We start from the raw sequence: 22,942 nt of genomic DNA on the forward strand, positions 1-22,942 counted from the left end.
CCTATTTTGTGTTAAATTTGAAAAGGAAACATTCCTAAATTACACTTTCAGAGAAGTATTTCCTTCTGCCAAAATAAAGTGTGCATAAATGGGTAGTAGCTATGCCATTATCTGTTATGTTGCTGATAAAAACAGATTCTGTGAGTGAAGGTGAAAGGATCTCTGGAATCTGTCCCCTGTGGACACTGCCTGAGTCACAGTCTCATTATTACTTATTTGAATTAACAGGCTCTTAATGATCTTGCTGCCTCTACCAGGGCAGAGGCCTGTTTTTCTGCCATAGGGCCCTGGCAGTATGGTGAAGCCTCTAGCCCCCTTCTCAGAATAATATTTAAAAATCCATAAAATAAAATATATAAGATTACAAAGGAAACAGATCTTATACTAAAGGAATTATAAAAATATTAAAAACAAATTTTGGGTCTAGTGATATATCTGCTACTTTATTAGTTTAGAAGAGTGCACATCTTTTCCAAAAGCCCACTAGCAGACTTAACTTCTCATCTCAACAGAGGTAGACTGCTAGTTGCTCTTTCAATATCCATTCTGACCCTTTCCTGTGGTACATGCCTGCTAAGCTAGAGACTCCATTTTCTGCCTTTCTTGCAGCTAGTTATGGCCATGTGACTGCTGTCACCAACATAAAATTCAATGGAACGTGAGCAGAAGAAATGATTCCACATCTGGGTTTGGCGTGAGATTTTCTTCTCTCTCTCCTTCCTTTAAGTTAGAATCCTGGCCCACCTACAACCAGTTCCCACCATTCAAATGCCCTAGGAGATGGTGGAACAACACAAAGAAAAACCTGGCTCCCTAAATGACCCTGTGCAGCAAAGCTGTCCACACCTCCTCCACCCTACCACCCAGGTGAGACTGGCTGCACGAATTTATGAAATACACTTCTATCTTCTTTAAGCCCTGGATTTCAGGGTATCTATTACAACAGCTTGGCCTCTACACTAAGTAATACACAGACCCATTCCTAAACTAAACCTTGATTGGTTAGGCAAATCATTTGGGGCAGAATGAGTGTTAGAGAGTCAACTACACTAGACCACTACAAGGGACGAGGTATTATATGCAGAATATAACTCTATAGGAATTCAACTATATGTTTCCAGAAAAAGAGAGAGAAAGAACTACTGAAATAAGGTAATTCAGCCATTCCATTCCAGGAACATATGCCCTCGATTCAGCATGAGATAGCAGACAGGTATCTGCTATTCCTTCCATTTCAATTTCATAGTTGCTGCTTCTAACATGAACATTTGACTTACTATGTTTCTAGTGTTTAAAACTACAATATGGGCCGGGCGCGGTGGCTCACGCCTGTAATCCTAGCACTCTGGGAGGCCGAGGCGGGTGGATTGCTCGAGGTCAGGAGTTCGAGACCAGCCTCAGCAAGAGCGAGACCCCGTCTCTACTAAAAATAGAAACAAATTATCTGGCCAACTAAAATATATATATAGAAAAAATTAGCCGGGCATGGTGGCGCATGCCTGTAGTCCCAGCTACTCAGGAGGCTGAGGCAGTAGGATCGTTTAAGCTCAGGAGTTTGAGGTTGCTGTGAGCTAGGCTGACGCCACGGCACTCACTCTAGCCCAGGCAACAAAGCGACACACTGTCTCAAAAAAAATAAAATAAAATAAAACTACAATATGCATTTTTCATACAATATGGACCTAAATGCAAGGCAACTACTTTATCTGGTCTTCATCAAAGATAACCAATAAGTTCTAACACTGAAGGGATCTTCCTAAAGGATTTATACTATAAGCAATATTTTAACTGCTGACTTTAAAATTTAATCCCTGAGTAAAATTCAAGTCTACCATATTAGTCTAAAGGATGTAAGGCTTGGAGGGACTTTAAATATCAATCTAGCCCCAACCAACTATATGATATTAGAGCCTCCTATAAAAATAAATGTTTATAGATATTGGTGACCAATTGAAGAGCTCTTCCTATGATCCTACTCCAGCATTTTCCCCATGTTTGTATGTCTAAGGATATGTTTTTCCTGCCAGTAAGCTAGTTACCCTAGTTTACCTAGAAAACATCTCCTTCAAGAGTCAAGTCAAAGATCATACCTTCTGTAAAAACTCTCTGAAGTCATCCAGGCAATTTTAGGTACTCCTTCCTCTCTACTCCCATTATACCTCTTGGTTCATCTACTGTGGCACTTATTACAATTCTCTTTTTGCTTAATTCCCCCATAGAGCTCCTTAAAGGCAGAAACAAGTGATTTATCTTAAAGACAATGCCTGGTACCTAGTAAGTAAACCCTAATATTTTAAAATGTTGGATAATGATAATACACACTATTCCTTCATAGTGAATGAATGACGCTACATATCCGAATTCATTTTTGGATGCTAGAATGCTTGAGCATTAATGAAGGATTCTAAAAGGCTTTGAGAAATCACCAAAATCTGCCATTTCATTCTTGGGAGCTTTCACCTTCTTCTCTGTTTCAACTTTGACATCAATAAAGAAAGCAATATGGAATACTGTTCATTTTTACTAACCAATTTAATCATTTCCACATTTCAAAATTGGTCGTCTTATAAATTGTTAATACTAAAATATGGTACAACCCATATAAAGGGAATTGGGAAAAAAATATCTAACAAATCTACATTTACCTTTATGTTTAACTACAATCCTAGTTCTAAGAATTTACCTTGAAGACACACTTCCTTTGTTTAAAATTTTTTTTTATTTTTTGTAGTCACTATGTTGTCCAGGCTAGTCTTGAACTTCTGGCCCCAAGCAATCCTCCTGCCTCAGCCTCCCAAAGTGCATGTGAGCCACCATGCCTGGCCATGATACACTTTCAATGATACAAAAAACATGTACAAGGTTATTCATTATAGCATTATTTATAACAGCAAAATATTGAAAGCTATCTAAGTGCTCATCCATTAGTACTAAATTGAATAAACAATATTATATTCATAAAGTGGATTACTCTGTAGTGGTTAAAAAAGAACTCTATGAACTGATGTCCTGATTTTCTGTATATAATAAGTTAAAATAAAAAAAAGGAACAAGGGGGCTAGGTGCAGTTGCTCACACCTGTAAAGCCAGCCCTGTAATCCCAACACTCTGGGAGGCCAAGATGGGAGGATCACTTGAGACCAGGAGTGCAAGACCAGCTTGAGCAACATAGTAAGACCTATTCTCTACAAAAAACAGAAAAATTAGCCAGGTATAGTGGTGCACGACTGTGGTTGCAGCTACTCAGGAGGCTGAGGCAGGAGGATCTGTTGAGCCCAGGGGTTTAAGGTTACAGTCAGTGAGCTACAATCACGCCAAAGCACTCCAGCCTGGGCAACAGAATGAGACCCTGTCTGGAAAAAAAAAAAAAGCAAAACCACATTGGGAAGAAGGGGAAAGAGCAACTAATAGTCTTGAGTATTATTATGTGCTAGGCATCATGCTGGGTAACTCAGGAAAAGAAGAAAATTAACTTTTTCTTTTTTTAAATCCAGTATCCACTACGTGAAAGGCACTATGACAGATGCTTTCCAAAGGTAAACACATTTAATATCAAAGCAACCCCATGAAGTACATTAGTTTTAAGCCCCAACCCCGAGAGACTGATTCAGCAGGTGAGAAAAGGGACAAAGATACAGAAGCTACATTTTAAACAAACACTCTAGGTGATAAATCATACTTTGAGAACTATGAGTTGAGAGAAAAGAAAGAATGAGAATTTACTTGAGCAAGGCAAGTTGCATACATTTTAACATTTATTCTTCTCAACCCATCCCTTATTCTTACATCAATCTGTGATAAACAGATACTATTCTCTTTTATAGAAGATTAAACTGAGGTACAGAGGCTAAATAACTTGTTTAAGGTTATCCAGCTAAAAAGTGACAGTGCCTAAACCTAGGAATCTAAATGTTTACCAAATGTCTCTATCTAGATGCCCTAATATAAGTTCAAGATCAACATGTTCCAAAAGAATTCATTATTTTCTCTACTTAACCCCTGCCCCAAATATAAACACATCTGTTTCTTCCCTAAGTTACTCAATCTCAACAAATGGCTCCACCACTTACCCATTTATCCATGATAGAATTCTCCCTCATCTGTTAACTCTAGTAAGTCACTTTCCCTGTCAATTTCACTTTCTTAACAGTTTTCAAATTTGTTGTGTCATTTCCATCTACGCTACTACTAACTTAAAAACAGCTTCATTTATTGATTACCTACAATACACCTATCATTGTACATTAATCCTTACATCAACTCTAAGAGGTAGGTAATATTACTATCTTCATTTTATTGATGAAAACTCTGAAACTTACATATCTTTGATCCTATGTACTTTTGCCTCTACATAGATGAGTTCTAGATCAACACCTCGGTTTTTCTTTCCTCATCTTTCCCAATACCTATCCCTCCAACTAGATAGAGAACACTTCCTCTTCCTGCTGACAAGTGTAACCAACAAGGTAAAAACTAAATTTATGGTAAACTTTTCCTATTTTCCTTTTATCATCAATGGAACCTTCACTGTTTTGTAGTTTTTAATCTTAATAAGAGGGAAAAAAACTATATATATTACACACACACACACACACACACACACACACACACAACACACACACATACACACACACACACACACACACACATATGGTCAAAAGGTACATGAAAGAAAGTTGGACTCTGACCTGAGCTTACTGTTTGTTTCATACTTTTCTAGCTCTGTGCCTACACAAGTTATATAACTTCTCTGTGCTTAAGTTTCCATAAATAAACATGAGGCTAATGGTAATATTAACTCATACGGTCTTGTGTGGGAAAAATATAATATACAGTGTTAAATACATTTTTGAGGGGAAACAAATCTCTCTAGTATCAAACACTGAGAAGTTCATGTTCCAGTATATCTTAAACCACAGTCTGGATAACCTTTGTCAGACACATCACTCTCCCACATTAGTATCTGTGATGATTAATTTCATGTGACAACTTGATTGGGTCATAGGGTGCCTATATTAAATATTATGTATGGGTGTGTCTGTGAGGGTGTTTATGACTGAGATTAGCATTTGAATTGATGGACTCAGTAGAGTGCCCTCTCCAGTATTGGTGGGCATCATCCACTGAAGGCCTGAAAAGAACAAAAGGCAGAGGAAGGAGAATTTGCTTCTGCTTCACCACTTTAGCTGAGACATCTCATTTCACCTTCTCCTGCCCTAGGACTGGGATTTAAACCACCAGCTCCCCTGGTTCTCAGGCCTTCAGACTGAGACTGAATTATACCCCTGGCTTTCCTAGGTCTCCAGCTTGCAGAGAACAGATCATGGTTGAGTCAATTCCACATAGTAAACCTCCTTTTATATATTTCATATATATCCTACTGGTTCTGTTTTTCTAGAGAACCCTGACTAATATAGTATCTAAAGTGTTACAACTTATTCATTGAATAAAATATAAACTTAGCTCTGCATGTACAGACCCTCTGTCAACCACACCACTGCCCACTCTTGCACCTCTTCAGTGTCAGTCGATGAAACACTACAGTGGAGCCATCTGGTTCAAGTAGGCCACAAGATTTAGGGCTTCTTATTCTGCGGCCTCCTCTCATTATGTCCCTTCCATTCCTTTTCCCAGTCCAGGTATATTCCATGATTTATGATCCAAGTTGGTAGCTAAGAAGCAACTAGGTGTCAAGATCAAATCAAGAGTGCATGCAGTTCAGAACCAAGGCATGAACAGAGAGTGTGTTGGGGCTCTCTTTTTATGTGGGGCCTGATTATGTAGGCCTAACTGTTTACTATGAGAAACAATGTGATAGACTATACAACCTGAAATGTTTCCTTAAACAAAATGTCAGATAAAAATAAACATCCTTTGAAATTCATAGTTGAGTTTACAAAATGGAAAGGGAAATGCCCAGAGGGCAAAAGTGAAGACAGAGTTGGAAATTAAAATGGTAAACTGATATTGAAGTTATCCTGGGGCATTTGCCATTCTCAGAGTCTTGCATTTTAACACCCATTCTGAGGCAGAGACAAGGCCTAAACAAGGTGGGAAACTGGAACTGAGCCATCCTTCCCAATCTTAAAACAGCCTTCTTAAATCCATCTTGGTTGAAATGATTGACCCCAAAATTCCATGCACTGCCTCAGCCTTGGCTCTAGATGGGGGCAAAACTCTCCTCTGAGAATTTATAAACACAAACCTGCTTGCACATCAGTTTGGGGCTCAAATATACACTATTAGCCTGGTCTAGGAAACCCTCAGTCAAGAAATTAAAAGTATCCCAGACTGAGAATAACATAGGATGCCTAGAAGCAAATATAAATCTCCTTTAACAGAACAGATCTCAAAAAAGGGCATAGTCAGACCATTCAGTATTCCCACAGATAAAGTTCTGAAAACACTATTGCTGACTTAGAATAACAAGACAAATTAGAATTAATTATCAAGGACCTTTTCAGACAAACAAAAACTGAGAGAGTTCACCAAGAGAGCCTCACTAAAGCAACTTCTAAAGGATATTGATTCCAAAAGAAAGAACCTGATCCCGAAAGATCTAAAATACAAAAAGGAATAATGAGAAAGGAAACTGGTAGAGAAACGTGGGTAAATCTAAATACCTGATTTCAGCAATGTAAGGAAACCTCTGTCAAATTGTAACTGGCTCTATGAACAAAATTCAATGACCCTATATATTTTTTTTAATAATCCTCACCTTTAAATAACTACTTGATCTTTTGAATTGTTTCCCAGAAATGGTTGATTTTCTCTAGAAAAAGGAGCTGAGATTCTCAAGGCTTTGGGTTCCTGACACCAAGATTCACCATCCCCCACAACCTGCCCCCAATGTACTTGGCCTCTAGTCAGATATACCAGGACCTGCCCCAAGGCATGTGGTCCCTCCTTTAAAAGCCCATGATCTCCCTTAGTGGAAGAGTCAGATTTGAGGCAGCTTCTCTTATTCTCCTGAGGAGATGTCTATTGTATTAAAAAATTTGGCAATCCTCATTGTCTCAATAATTGGATCTTTGTGTAAAGAACACCTGGACCTAGACCCAAACTCCCTTGTGGTTTCAACAACAAAACCATTAGCTCATCACTAAAGTAACTGAGCAGACTTCAGCAGCCACACATGACAAAGAATACAAACTTACACGACAAAGAATATAGACATTACAGAACTAGATAGGAACAAATTAACAACAAAAAACAGCAGCAACAAACCTTGGGAATGGGAAGGGAAGTTGATTTCCAGAGTTGCTACATTATATTATGTAAAATGTCCAGTTCTCAACCAAAAATTGAGAAATGTAAACAACAAAGACACGAGGACATAAAGCAAGAGAAAGTAAGAAGGCGGCCCCATACAGGAGAAAAAAAAAGCAGTCAACAGAAATTACCTCTGAGGAAGCCGAGATATTGGACTTAACTAGAGAAAGACTATTAATCAGCTATTTTAAATATGTAATAAGCACTAAAGGAAACCATGTTCAAAGGAACTATAGGAAAGTATAACACCAAATAGAGAATATCAACAAAGAAATAAAAATTATTAAAAAGAAACAAATAGAAATTCTAGAGTTGAAAAGTATGACTGAAGTAAAATTTTCACTAAAGGGGCTCAACAGTAGATAAGCATCAGCAAAACTGAAAATAGGTCAATTAAAATAATCCAGTCTGAGGCAAAGGAAAGAAAAAAAATGCAAAGGCAATGAACAGAGCTTAAGAGATATGAGGAAAACCCTTCTTAATGGAAAATAACCCAAACTCTTTAAAATAATTTAAAGAGGTTTATTCTGAGCCAAGTTTGAGGACCATGGCCCAGAGCCATGCCCAAGAAGCCATGGTTGGGCTACAGGTTTTTTTTAATTAATTAATTTATCATTATTATTTTTTTAATTCCAGAGTATTATGGGGGTATAAGTGTTTTGGTTACATGGATTGCTTTTGTACTGCTGGAATCAAAGTTGTAAGTGTGCCCATCACCCAGTTAGTGTACATTGTACCCATTAGGTATGACACAGTTTGGTTTTATACAATTCAGGGAGTCAGGAATTACATGTAAATCAATACATAGAAGGTGTACATTGGTTTGGTTGGAAAAGGGGAAACATCTCCAAGGGGAAGCAGTCCTTACAGGTTATAAGTGGGTTTAAAGATTCTTTGGTTTGTAATTGGTTAAAGAAATGAAGCTTTGTCTAAATGCTTGGAATGTTTTAAGTTAAGATAAGGAAGTCTGTTAATCAGAGACAAGACACCAGGCAAATACCCAGACTCAAGGGATCTGTTAAGTAAATTGAGGACCTGCAGGTGTGGTTCAAGCTTTGCCTTGCATAGTCTTAGGCTTGTTAATGAGCCGTAAAGGATATCTCCAAGAAGGGAGAGGGGCAGGATGAGGCATGTCTGACCTCCCTTCTTATGGCCAGCTTTACGGTATTTCTGGGGACCCCTTGGCCAAGAGGGGGCCCATTCAGTCAGCTGGTGGGGGCTTAAGATTTTATTTTAGTTCACACCCTAAAACATACCAATATATTCATGATGGGGTCACAGAAGAAGAGGGCTAGAAGGAATACAAAGAATATTTGAAGAAATAATAGCTAAAAATGTCCCCAATTTGATGAAAAACAATCTACATGTTCATGAAGTTTAATAAAGTCCAAGTAGGATAAACTCAAAGATATCCACACCTAGATATGTTTAAACTATTTAAAGCTAAAGACAGAGTTTTAAAGGCAGCAAGAGAGAAGTGACTTATCAAGTCCAAGGGACCTTTAATCACACTAACAAGTTGATTTAAAATTAGAAACCAATGTGGTCAAAAGGCAGTGGGATAGCATATTCAAGGGCTGAAAGAAAAAGAAAAGAATTCTATATCCAACAAAACTATCCCTCAAAAATGAAGGATCTACTTCTATCATTACATCATGAGGAGCTCCACTGACCCACTCTAAGTAAAAATTATTAAAAACAACAAAACAACAAAGAAAAGCCAAAACCAAAATTCACAAAAGCAACAAGAAAAAACCAACAAGGTAATGGTCCTAAGAGCAAATAGCAAATGAAGAAACATTACACAAGAAAATCTATAAAAATTTGCTACAATAGACTTAATGTTTGTGTTCCTACGAAATTCATATATTGAAACCCTAATCCCAATGTGATGGTATTCAGAGGTGGGGACTATGGGAGGTAACTAAATCATAAAGGTGGAGCCTTCAGGAATGGAATTAGTGCCCATATAAGAAGAAGCCAGAGAGCTAGCTAGCTCTCTTTCCACCATGCGAAGATACAAGAAGTTGGCTGTCTGCAAGCTGGAAGAAGGCACTCACTTACCAGAACCCAACCATGCTGGCATCCTGATCTCATACTTTCTGCCTCTAGAACTATGAGAAATAAATGTTTATGGTTTAAGGTACTCAGTCTATGATACTTTGTTATAGCAGCCTGAACTAAGACATTTGGTAAGACAGGCGAGGATCTGTGGTATTTAAATCAAGATTGCTATCTCCCTGCCTCCTCCAGTTGTGAGGCAGAGACTCCACTCCAGATTGCTGAGGCTAGGAACACAAGGCTCCTTCTCCCCTCAGCATCCAGCTAGAAGGCTTTCTTCCCAGGAAGAGTAGGAATTTAGTGGTCCTTATCCTGCCCCCAGCTTTCTGTTGTTGAGGCTAAATCCAAGGTGAATGTGGTAGAAAAGTAGAGGCTTCATTCTGTTGCTGAACGTACACCTTGGGCATGGCACACTGAGAACACTAGAAGACGCGCAATAATAGGGAAATGCACATGAGAATAACACTTCACACCCAAAGGATGGTTATAAAAAACCAAAACAATGAAAACAATAATGTGTTGGTGAGGAGGGATGTGGAAAAATTGGAACCTTCATATATTCCTGGTGGAAATATAAAATGGTGCAGCAGCTTTGGAAGACAGTTTCCCAAAAGGTTAAACATAGAGTTACCACATAATTCCAGAAACCAACTACTAGGAATACACTTAAGAGAACTGAATTATTCCATCAATATAAAACATCCACAATAGGCATATCTATAGCAACAGAAAGTAGATTACTTGTTGCCAGGAGTTGAAGGTCGGGGGGAAGAAGAATGGGCACTGATTGTTAATGGTTAATGGAGTTTCTTTTGGTGATGATAAATATATTCTGAAATTAACATTGGTAAGTATTATACAAGTTTATGAATATAAAAAATCCTTTGATATTTGGGATGGGAAAATCCTGAAGGTGGGAAGATCACTTGAGGCCAGGAGTTCAAGACCAGCCTGGGTAACACAGCAAGACTCTGTCTCTCTAAAAAAAAAAGCAAAATAGCAAGATATAGTGGCTCTGTGCCTATTGTCCCAGCTGCTTGGGAGGCTGAGGTGGGACTATTTGAGACTGGCATGGGGGTGATATTGTGAGACACATCTCTTGGGGGAAAAAAGGTCCATTGAACTACATGCTTTAAAAATGTGAATTTAATGTCATGTGAATTATATCTCAAAAATAGAGAGGAAAGTAGTTACTTTTCACCTGGTTGTTACGGCTTACGAGGTTGGAAATCACCTAGTAGGTCTCATGCAGTGTCAACTAAAGACTAGTATCTTACCTCAGTTCCTGTTTCTCTCCAATCCCAAGCCCGACTGCCCCCTGGCCATACTTTGCAGTCCTTATAGGTTGTAGTAGAGCCTTGTACTTTCATTTGCCCCCATGAGAGGGAAGCAATTTCAGGGGAAGACATAAGGAACTTAACTGAAATCTGGAATTAAAAGAAAAATATACTAAATCAGTTATGAAGTAATATTGAAATGGCTTCAAAATATAGGGATAGTAAGCCCTGATTCTCCATGATTTGAGAAGCATCTTTCTCATGGTTATCACTTCTCTAGAGATCTAAAAGGCACCTATTATTCTTGGAATCCTGAAACATCCAACTTTGGAAACCAGATACAACAATTACTTCTCAGACTCCAGAGGGAATCCTCAGGATATTTATTGAGATAAAATTTAAAGGTGGAGATTTACTTCACCATGATGGGACAGGGAGGTTGACATAGCCTCTCCCCAAAAAGAAACCATGAAGCTAGAAAAAACTGTCAAAGCAACCATTTGTCACTCTAGAAATAAAATTAAAGACACATCACAAACTGAGAAGTGGTTATCTATGAAAATCACTGAATTTCAGGTAAGAACAGCAAGATTTTTTTGTTGTTCTTGTCCTTCACTACCTTCATTCCCTTACCCCAGTTCTGTTGGCACCAAGGTTCAACTAGGTTGGAGCAGGACGTGAAAGTGAACATCCCTGCTGCCACTGCCAGAGGAGGCTCACTTGATTTGGAATATTATCAGTTTAATATTATCATCAATATTGGTGACCACAGTGTAAGCAAACATGGATGGCAGGCAGTTCTGTTTGCCTGATGTTGCCTTTTGTTTGGGAAAAGCAATAAATTGGCAGACTAGGCAGGGATTTAACAGGAATTTCCCAGAGGTCACACAGCCATAGGGGTCTCTATATGCTCTCCACATATCCCAAGTGGACCAGAGGCTCTGAGGGTATGCCTCAAAGACTTGAGTAGACCTAAGGCATCCAAACTTTCTGGGTTCATGAAGCCTGAGCCCATGCACAGTGGATGAGCAAGAAGACTCAAGAAGGCCTAGCAGAATGTAAAAGCCAGTGAAGACATAAAATAGCTGGAGCCCGAGCAACATAGCGAGACCCTGTCTCTACAAAAAATAGAAAAATTAGCTGGGCATGGTGGCATGCACCTGTAGTCTCAGCTACGTGGAAAGCTGAGGCAGGAGGGTCACTTGAGCCCAAGAGTTTGAGGTTGAGTTTGCATAAGCTGTGACGACACCACTGCACTCTAGCCCAGGCAACAGAGCGAGAGAGACCCTGTCTAAAAAAATAAAAACAAAAAACAAACAGCCAGAACTTTGAATGCACTTCCCAGTTCATACGCTGATCTATCAGCAGAAAGTCGTCCTGGCCCAAGGTGTTTGAGCAAAATCTTTGATTAATCTTTGGCTGATCACTAAGCTATGTAGACACAGAGGAGAATCCTAGAAAACCAGTTTTAAAAATAAAATCAAGAAAAAAATCCTCAACTGAACAGAGATTTCAGTGGCCGCACACTGCATGGGAGATAGAATACACAGATTTAGTTTTATGGTTTTGAGTGTTTGTCTCCTTCCAAACTCATGTTGAAACTTAATTGCCATTATAACATTATGAAGAGATGGAACCTTTAAGAATTGATTAGGTAATGAGAGCTATGCCCTCACAAATGGATTAATGCTATGATTGCGGGAGTAGGTTCATTAGAAAAGGAGTTTGACCTTTTTTTTTTTCTCTCTCTCTTGCCCTTTCTTTTCCTTTCTGCTATGTGATGCCTTCTGCTATGGCATGATGCAGCAAGAAGGCCCTCACCAGTTGCTGGCCCTCAATCTTGGACTTCCTAGCCTTCCAAACTATGAGAAATAAATTTCTGTTCATTATAAATTACCCAGTTTCATGTATTCTGTTATAGCAGCACAAAATGGACTAAGACATTCAGTATATAGGCAAGTGACTAAAAACACAAACAAATAAACAAAGAACAACTTTCAGGGGGGAATATCAGAATCTAGACTTCCTATATTATCTAAAATGTCCAGCTTTCAACAAAATATTATAAGACATCAAAGAAACAAAAATGTGTGACTTACACTCAATGAACTGAAACTGAGTACTCCCAAATGTCTGATTTAGCAAAGACGCCAAAGAAGCTATGACAAATACAAGGGAAATACTGTGTAAAAAAAATTAAACAAAAATATGATAATGACTCAATGAATACAGAATCGCAAAAAAGAGACATTAAAAAAATAAAATGTAAATTCCAGCATTGGTAAGTACAATCAGTAAAAGGTGCTTATGTCCGTCATGGTTCTCCAGAGAAACAGAAGCAGTAGATTATTATATATTAAGAGACTCATTTCAGGGAAATGGCTAATAAAATTGTGGAGGTTGACAGGTCCAAAATGTGCAGATAATGCTCGTGGCCTGCTAACTCTTGGGCAGTTGTTGCAGTACTGAAGCAGTATTTCTTCTTACTCAAGGAAACATCAGTTTTGTTTTAAGTCCTTTGAATTGATTGGAAGGGGCTCACTCAGAGCATCAAGGACAATCTCATTGCCACAACAGGCTACTGATTATAAATGTTAACCACATCTACAAAATAACTTCACACCAACACCTAGATCAGCGTTCAACTAAAAAACTGGTACTACAACCTAATCATGTTGACACATAAAACTAACCATCACAGTCCACCCTTTGTCAATTTGGCACCTATTTACATCTTAACTGTAATTAATTCTCCAAAAAAATAATTGCAAAGGCATACTTCTGCCTAACATTAATAACTACTAATCCATTTTTGCAACTGCAACTTCTGAATACCATTTTTAAAATAACAAAGAAGATCAACATACTCTTTTGGATGCTGTTCTAATGCTACACTAGAAGGGAGAAGACATATACATATAATTATAATACAAGGTAATTTTCGAAAAGTGACATAAGGGATGTATAATGAATTGACATGAGTGTTGAAAACTTCTGTATTAGTCTGATAGGGCTTCCATTAGAAAATAATCACAAACTGGATGGCTTAAACATTAGAAACTTATTTTCTCACAGGTCTGGAAGCTAGAAGTCCAAGATCAAGGTGCCAGCAGTGTTGTTTTCTGGTAAGGCCATTCTCCTTGGCTTGCAGATGTTTTCACATGGCCTTTTTTGCTTGCACGGGTACTCCTGGTGTCTCTTCCTTTTCTTATAAGCTCACCAATTTTACTGGATTAGGGTGTGATCCTTATGACCTCATTTAACTTCAACTACTTCCTATCTACAAATACAGTCATATTGGTTAGGGCTTCAACATACAGATTTGGCAGGGAGGACACAATTCAGTCCATAGCAACTTCTAAGTAGAGAACAACTTTCTAATTAAAGAAATCTGATTGAGGAAAGAGTATTTGAACTGGGTCTTGAAATTCAATTGGGAAAGAAAGGAATTAATATTTATTGGGAACCTACTATGTACTTTAGATTTATCTCAACAATTCCAAGATTAGAGAGTGGTTAAGAAACTTGACCCAGATTATATAGCTAGTAAGTGAGAAAATCAGGATTGGAATCCAGGTCTTAGGTACTCTACAGCATGTCCTCTTCAATTCTCTGTGCCATTCTCCTCCAAACTTTACATTCAACAACTATTAAATAAGGAAATGCATAGGGAAATTACAGAGGAATTTATTATACTGATAAGAACAGATACTACACTTGATCTTAGCCAAAAGGCTGAGAAGCGATACAGAGGAATTTAGAATTAGCAAAAATAACTTTCTGGGAGATAAAATGCCACTGTTTTTTTGGGAGCATTAAGAAGAAAGATGAGTTTGATGTAGAAAATAAATCATAATCGTTATATCAGTTAAACATACCCTAAAGCATGGTGGCTTGAACAAGACAAAAGGTTAAAGTCCAGAGGTAGTCAAAATAGGAATCAGGTTGCTTCTACCATTCAGCTTCACAATCTTGATGATGAGATCTTAAATCTCGTGGTCTGTTATGGAGCTCTAGCCATCACATCCATGTTCTAAGCAGCAGAATGAAGAGAAAAAGTGGAAAGGAGTAAAGGGTCTATGCCAGGTGTCCTTAAAGAAAATTCCTAAAAGGTTTCAGAGAATACTTCTGCTTGCATCCCATTTGCCAGAATATAGTCACATACAATTGCAGAGATGGCTAGAATATGTACTGTTTATTCCAAGAGGCAATGTGCCCAGGTATTATAAATATTAGGGATTTCAAGAGGGAAATACCATATACCATATTGGGGAAGTACTACTCTCTGAGATAATTATTTATCCTCATAATTCAGATTTTTATTTTTTCTTCTTTAAAAAATATGGATACCTTTTGGTCTAGTCTGGTTGAGTTCATGAGATAATCTTTTTTTTTTAACCTCTGTATCCCATTCTCTGTATTAAAGACTCTAGGTAATTATTAGTACTGTGTTCAAACTCCTTCTTAATATATTAAGTAGCATCTCCCTTCACTATATTTCATTAGTATGGCCAAGTTAACTTCTCCACGTACTGAGAAGTTTTTATCAGTTTACTACCTGCTCTTCTTTTATGATGTTGGAAAGCTTTCTATTCTGAAACTAATGTTTAAAATCCTTATCTTTTATTTCACAGCCTCTGACCAGTATATAATAATAGTAATATAGTAATAATAACAATAATACCAACTTTTACAATAAATTTGCAAGGTACACATTATAATCTCCACTTTCAGATAAGAAAGGTTGTGGTCCCCAACCCTCTGCCCCCACCCCTCCACAGAGCTCCGTCCCCCATGAAACTTAGGAAGCCCCAGACCCCCAGCATGAGGTGAGCAGTGGGTCTTCCAAGCTTCATCCGTATTTATAGCTGCTCCCCTCCCTGCCTGAGCTCTGCCTTCAGCAGCCGCCTGCCCACCTCCCCCAGTAGAAAAATTGTCTTCCATGAAACTGGTCCCTGGTGCCAAAAAAGGTTAAATACTTCAACAAAGTTACAATTTCTGAATGGTAAAGGCGAGATTTGAACCTAAATCCATCACACTTCAAAAGTCATGTTCTTTACAATATACCACACTACCTTGATACTAGAAACATTCCTCTGCAAGTACATAAGCAGTCTTTTCCTAAGCATTAGAATTATCCATAAAATCCATTGCCTACATGAAATCCATCAAAAAAGAAGTAATGGGTTTCCTTATGCCCATCTCAGTTTGATAATAAAATCATAATTAAGAGATTCTCTAATCTTCATTATGTGCTTACTTCTGTAGGAAAGTTGCATCTTCTAATTTCTTCAAAACACTGAAGGTGTTTATTGTTGGGAATGAAATCATTGCTTCCTTAAACGCTATTAGGTGAATTTGTCCTTCATTTGTATTTGCTGATACATAATTTGTATTTTATTCATTGAGTTATTAATAGTATTGATATTCTTGGTTTGTTTATGTGCACATGTAAATCTACATGAGTGTGTCTAAGATTTTAACCTTTTAAAGCACCATTTAAAAACCGATAAATAACCAACAATACGTCTGTTGTTTACAGCTTTACTTAGTATATGCTGGTAACTAGTTATAAACGTTTCAAAAACAGTTTTCTTTATCTTCAGTTTGAATTTACTTTCAGTTGTCTTCTTAGTTTATTTCTATTCAAGAAACATTTTTGAGGTTCTGACATGTACAGCTCATTGTGATGAGGTAGCAGAAGAAATAATAAGGAAGGTAGGGTTACTGAAAAATAAATGGAACCATTTAATGACTTCAAGAAAAAAGTTATCCAGTAATATTAATAACTGTCATAATCAAGTGATAAAAGATCCATTTTGTTCATTAATCTGCACACTTATTCATTAATTTGCCTCCACATGTACATTTTACATGAGTCAACACATACACATTTCATATATATGTGTATATATATCATGAAATATACTTATGAAATAATCTTTACTATATGTGATACACTGTTATATTTTCTGCTCTATTTTTATTTTTTGTTGTTGTTTTTTTTAGAGACAGGGTCTTGCTCTGTCGCCCAGGTTGAAGCACAGTGGTTCAATCATAACTCATTGTAAACTCTAACTCCTGGGCTCAAGTGATCCTCCTGCTTCAGCTTTCTGAGTAGCTGGGACTACAGAAGCAAGCCACCATGCCTGGCTAATTAAAAAATTTTTTTTTTTGTAGAGACAGGGTCTCAAACTCCTGGCCTCAAGCGATCCTCCCACTTTGGCCTCCCAAGTCCTGGGAGTATAGGCGTGAGCCACTGAGCCTGGCCTCTTTTTTGTTTTTAATATAATTCTGGTCTTGAGCCACCAAACTGATTTCAAAACCTGCTAATGAGCCATAACTCACAGTTTGAAAAATATTGCTATAGGTTAGGGGTATGTTCACAGTATTCACTAAGGACAGCATGAGCATTAATTACATCAAAATGGCAGTAGATGCTAGAATAGGGTTTGCTGTGTCTGTAACCAATGTTCAGTTGCAGGGAGTTGTTGAAGAGAGACTGAGTAGCCTGTGTAGCAGGGGTATACATAGGAGGCTTGGGGCAGGGGCTATTCTGCAACTGGATACTGCATGTAAATACAGTATCTTAATAATTTTACAACAAGCATACCCTTTCTGGTCCATACTAGTGAGTATCAATCCTTGCTGTTAAGGATACCAAACTTCCTAACATCATCCCTGCTCTCAATTATCTAATAATAAAGATTTAAAAATGTAGCGACGATATAAGGTATAGTACACTATAATATAGGCAGTCCCCCATCATCTTTTCCAGTAAAAATCTTTATTCCATCAGAGAAACTGTTCTCAGCCGTGCTTTTAAGAGACTAGAGTAACACATAACTCTTAAAAAAATTTTTTTTCAGTAAGACACTTATAAAAGTGCCTTCATCAGTGAATACACTTCTATTGTAACATAGAATTCAGTTATCAAGAGAAAAAATAGAAAATGGTTGGTTTACATCTTGTTTATATTAGGACTTCCTTTTGTTTTCCTATGTTTTCTTATTAAACTATCTTGAAGAGCAGAGATTCTCATTTCTGTTGACACTTAATAGCTTTCTCACCACATTTAACATACATCCACATACTTCCAGATGTTTTAACACTTTTTAAAAGTGAGTTTTAAACGAACCAAATTTGCTCAGCATTGATTAGGAATTCTCCAAACTGGCTCATAAACTGAATTCAATTCCCCTCAATATACATTTATGAGCTTATATTAATAATATATGAAAAAAACTGCGTAACAAGTACAAAAATAACATATGAGGAAAACAAATGTGTATAAATTGTTCTGATAAAAAGCAAACTGCTACCAATGCTACTTGGGAATATGCAGGGATAAATCATTAACGTTTAAAATCAAAGCTTAATTACATATAGTTGAATGCACAGATATTATTTACAGTTCAATGAGTTTTGACCAAATAAACTTGGCAATAGTTTATAGAAACTATATTATTACAAAGTCCTCTTGTGTCCCTTTCTAGTCAATCCCCTTCCAAGCTCAAAGGAAACAACTATTTGATTTCTATTCCTACAGATTAATTTGAGCTTCATATTGATGGAGTTATTACAGTACCTAACTCCTGTGTATCTGCCTTGTTTCACCTGTTTTTGAGATTCACCCAGGTAGAGTGTGTCAATATGTCTATCAGTATGAGTGGCAGTTTATTGTAGGAATATATCACAATTTTTCCATTCTTCTGTTAATAGATATTTGGGTTGTTTTGACTTTTTGGTATTTTGAATAAACTAGCCATTAATTCTGACTGAGCAAATTAAAAGGTTTTTTTTTCCCTAAGAGGATGTGAAATTTGAAATATCTTAAGAAATTTCTTATTCATAAGCAAAGTTGAACTGAATGTAATTTAGTGCTTGTTTAAAGGCCTCTTTATGGCAGTTACAATAAGTCAATTACAGGTTTAAAAAACAGCTAATTTTATGTACGTTTATATTCCAGTCTGACATACATAATTTAAAGTTATTTAATTACATAAATTGGGATTCTAACCCACAATTTCTCTTAGTCCAGGAAGGTAAGAAGAGATGGTAATATCATGAGTGTGTGCCATTGTTTATTTTCAAGAACAGATTTCATGAAGGCATAACCTAAACCTTGCTTTGTAGTAAAACACCTCTTTATCTTTGGGGTGGATATAACTTTCTGAGGCCCAAGGACTTTGTTCCCCTGCCAATCTGGATTACAACAGGCAGAAACTCTAACCTTATTTATCAGTCTCCTTTCAATAACAGTTAGCATTGAGAAAAGAAAACCATAGTAATGAAGTTTTTATTATTTTTTTAGAATGTTATTTTACAATCTCATGGAAGTGTGGGAAGTGAGGTGCTGGAAAAGCTGAAAGTAAAGAGAAAGGGTAAGGTTCACATAATGATATAATTAAATCTTCCCTTTGGTTTAAAGGTTCTTTCTTTAGAAATTCCTTCCAAGGATAAAGTATCTTTATTTAAGGTCAATTAAGTAAAAACTATATGAAGGTTTTTCTATCTTTCCACAAAACTTTTGTTAAAAATGTGTTCTGGGTCAGATAATTCTTAAACTGGGGTTCAGGTCCCTAGGGACTAGAGATATACACTTGGCAGCTTGAGAGTTCTGTTAAAATGTTTTGGTTAATTGTGTGTTTCATTTCAGTGATTGCTGAAAAACAATATTTTACCACTCATTAAATTAAAACCTCTTTTGCAATGATAATTCATAACCAGAAGATATTTTCCTAAAGTAAGACTTTAACTTTTTTTAACTTTCTTTACTGTGGTAAAATATAAATAACATAAAATTTACCATTTTAACCATTTTTAAGTGTGTACTTCAGTAGCATTAAGAACATTTATATTGTTTATACTTCAATTTCTTACATCAGTACTTCTTAAATTGGAATTTTCAAAATATTTGCCAAGTTTCAAAATATTTTTTTTCCTTTAAAAAGGGTCTGTATATTACCCAAGATTAAGAATCACTATCCACGGTAATAAATTCTTCTTACAATATGGAATTTTTCTCTTGATAAATGAGTATTCTTTCTTTCTTTAGATAATGAGAATGATGGTTTTTCCCTCTTTCAAAACCTGGAAATGCAGAACAAAACTCAATGGTTAACTGTGTAACCATTTTCCCTGAACCTGATATAATTATTTGCCCATATATTTCTTTATCTTCTTTTAATCACAAATTTTCCTATATTACATGGCTTGTGTTGTACCTTGCTTCAAATGCTTTTTATGAAGTAGGTATTATGTAAGTTTTAAGTGCACTCTGAAAATTCTGGCTCAAAGTAATAAACTGTAGACTAAATAAATATAGCTGAATTCAGTCTAAATTATAGGAACTCTTTTCTTCTATAACAACTAATATATTTTTAAGTACTTACAATGTGCCAGGGAATTGTGCTAATCACTTTACTGTGAATTATTTAGTAATACCCTATGATGTATTTTATCACCCCACTTTACAGAAGTTCAAAGAAATGATTAAGTGGTCCTGCTAGGACTCGTCTGGCTGAATCCAAAGCTTAGGCTCCTAACCATAATAGATATCACTTCCCAAGCTGTACATTCTATTTTACATTACCGGTGTTTTTCTTCTGGGATTCTTTGTGGGAGAATGTTCACTGCCACCCCCAACGAACTGGAACCCTGTCTTCTAACACACTTCTTGCTGTTCCACGGGCTCATGATGTTCGGCCACACTCTGACACTGGTCACTCAAAAGAGCCCCTCCACTTCGGCCACTGATAATCTCAGCAGAGCTCTGTCTCCTCACACCTCGGTCCCCCTGCAGAGCCTGGTCCCTTCAGACCCTCATCTCCCAGCAGCACCCCAACTCCTCACTCAGGTGATCCCTGAAGAGTCCCGTTCCCTCAGGCCCTTGTCACCCAGCAGAGCCCTCAGACTCTGGTTTTTCAGCAAAGCTGTGATTCTTATACCCCATCAGAGAGCAATGCCCCTCAGCAAACGTTCGCAGAGACTTCTTAAAAACATCCCATCCCAGCCCCTCATTCAGGGCACGTCTCTGCCTTTACCCTTCCCAACCTCCTCCCACAATTGTACTTCTCTTTCTCCACCTATTCGTCTCTGCTTCTTACTCACTCTGCTCTGCCTCCTCTACCATCCCGTGGCCCAGTTTCAGTTCCTGGATTCCCCCGAAAACTCACCCAGTGCCCTCTCTCTTCAGAGTTGAGTTCCCAAATCACTCAGCGCTTCACCTCTCACCTCCTGGCGTCGTGCGGCTCTGGCCCAGGCACTGCCCCCGGCCCCCATCCGGAGCGAGCCTTTCTGCCGAAAGGCGCCCGAAGCCCCGCCCCCTCAAGCCTATTGGTCACTGTTCTTGAAAAGTCCCGCCCCTCCCGCTTTCAGCCCGCCTCCCCGCCCCGCTCCCCTTGTTTTCATTCCCCCTGTCACACGAGGCAGTGGCAAACCCAAAGTGGGAGGGGAGAAATAGAGGGAGGGAAGGGGGCGGAAAGAGGGCTGAAAGTGAAAGGCACAGCGGGCCTCTCTGTCTCCCGTCTGACTCGGTTCTCGACTGCTCCGGGCCGCCGATGTATTGTGGGATCGCGGCGCCGTCCCTGAGACACTCGGATCCGCAGGGGAGCCCGCTAGAGAGCGCCTCCTGTCGTCCGTAAGGCTGCCCTGCCATTCCTCGGCACCCCAACTCCCCCCACACCCCCATCGCCTCCTCTTCCATCCTCCAGTTCAAAATGGCGACGGCGGCGGCAGCGGCGGCGGCGATGGCTCCTCCGGGCTACCCGGGTTCGTGCCCCAACTTCGCAGTAGTCTGCTCCTTCTTGGAGCGCTACGGGCCGCTGCTAGATCTGCCTGAGTTGCCGTTCCCCGAGCTGGAGCGGGTGCTGCAGGCGCCGCCGCCAGACGTCGGCAACGGAGAAGGTAAGCGAGGGGCCGGAATGCCCGGCGGGAAGCGGCCCTGGCGCGCTCCTTCTCTCTGCTCTTCACAGACACCCCAGGCCTCCGCGGCTCTGTCCTCCTCCTGGGGCGCTACTCCGCCGGGCCCATCTTCTCTGCCCAGCCCCGGAGGTCTTGGGCAGTGAGGAGGCGGGGCGGGGGCCCCCTAGGGCCACTCGGGCTGGCCAGAAGCGGAGGTGGGGGCGTCGCAGGCTAGGTGTGGGCTGGGGGCGGGGAGGGGTCATTGTGCTGGCCGGCCGCCCCAGGGACTGCTCCCCCGCGGCGGGGGCCGGTCCCCCACCCCTTCTCTCCCTTGGCGGCGGGGGAAGGGGAGCGCTGGTTCCGGCCAGCTTTGCGCTTTTCTCTTCCCTCCTTTGCTCCCCCCTCCTCCCACCAATCCTCCCGACTGTCTGGGGGGAGGCTGGGCCCGTCTTCTCGGGGCGTCCCCTTATCTCCTTTCACCTGGGTGGGCGGGGGCCAGTGGACACCCAACTCTCCCTCCCTCTGTTGAAAAGTCCCCCGAGAGATTCGTCCCCTTTCCCTTCCCCTCGAGGGCTGGTTTAACCCCCAAAACTCCTTCCTCCGAGTACGAAGGTCTGCTCCTCCCTCATGGGAGGGGGTTCCTCCTCCATTCTTGGAAGGGGGGCGAAGTCGGTTCAGATTCTCTTTGGAGAGGAAAGGGTTAATTCCTCCTCCATAGTTTTCCTCCTCCCTCCTCACCTCCCCCCCAAATAATAGAAAAGCATCTCCCCACTTTTCCAATCCCTTCCCCCTTCATCTTGGCAGCAGGGCTTAGGGGAAGGAGAAGTCGCCCTCCCATTTGCTGGGTGGGGTGGAGTGGTTAGTATGTAGGCTGGAGGAGGGGCTCTGACGGAGGGGGAAACAGTTGAAGAAGGTGCTTGTTGCTCATGTTTCTCTCTGGTGCCGCTGGTCTATTATTGGTGTTCGCAAGTGGTGCTCCTTCCACATAAGGCCACCGCGCGGGTGCAGGGCGCATGCTCTGCCCGGCCCCATTGAAACTTCCTGCTGCTGCTGGTTCTTTTGCTGGAGCATCTCAGCGCTGCGCCTGCTGCCTCCAGCCCTCACACTGAGAGCTTACACTCACCCCTATTTATTCCCGATCCATGCCTCTCCTTTTCTGGCACATTTCTTCCCTCAGAGAAGGCTTTTTTGTTGTACTCTGAGCATTGCCTTTATCTGGGAACAGCCCTTGGCTGGAGAAGAAACGTTTTCCCAATAGGTCTTTTTTTTTTCCTTTTTGTCCATATTAGATGGACAAAGTGGACTGGATTTTGTGCAAGACAGATAACTGTTTCGTTTCCAAGAAAGCAGGCTCGCTCTTCTATTCTGTATGCAAATGAAGAAGTTTCTGTTAACAGAATTTATTTACATTGCTAGGAAGGTCGTAG

At 39.5% G+C, this 22,942-nt stretch overlaps 2 protein-coding genes and 1 pseudogene across 3 annotated transcripts in view; 1 reads left to right on the top strand and 2 right to left on the bottom strand.

Moving 5' to 3' along the window:
• AAMDC (adipogenesis associated Mth938 domain containing) overlaps window positions 1-20,924 on the bottom strand; it is a 28,591-nt gene extending 7,667 nt beyond the window's left edge. Inside the window, exons 1-2 of the mRNA XM_045557280.1 lie at window positions 20,789-20,924; window positions 10,611-10,760 (exon numbers count right to left, since the gene is read on the bottom strand). Of these exons, the coding sequence (XP_045413236.1) occupies window positions 10,611-10,742 (132 nt within the window). The 5' untranslated portion in view covers window positions 10,743-10,760; window positions 20,789-20,924. The remainder of the gene's footprint in view (window positions 1-10,610; window positions 10,761-20,788) is intronic.
• LOC123643179 lies at window positions 14,156-14,357 on the bottom strand (annotated as a pseudogene).
• Window positions 20,925-21,013: 89 nt separating the features above from the next.
• Window positions 21,014-22,942, top strand: part of RSF1 (remodeling and spacing factor 1) — a 119,794-nt gene continuing 117,865 nt past the window's right edge. The window contains exon 1 of one of the 2 annotated variants that reach the window (XM_045557281.1): window positions 21,014-21,518. In XM_045557281.1, coding sequence (XP_045413237.1) covers window positions 21,332-21,518 — 187 coding nt within the window. In that variant the 5' untranslated portion in view covers window positions 21,014-21,331. The remainder of the gene's footprint in view (window positions 21,519-22,942) is intronic. The other variant, XM_045557282.1, reaches the window with a different exon arrangement.

The sequence above is a fragment of the Lemur catta genome, chromosome 7 (genome assembly GCF_020740605.2).
Source record: "Lemur catta isolate mLemCat1 chromosome 7, mLemCat1.pri, whole genome shotgun sequence".
Classification (NCBI taxonomy): Eukaryota; Metazoa; Chordata; class Mammalia; order Primates; family Lemuridae; genus Lemur; species Lemur catta.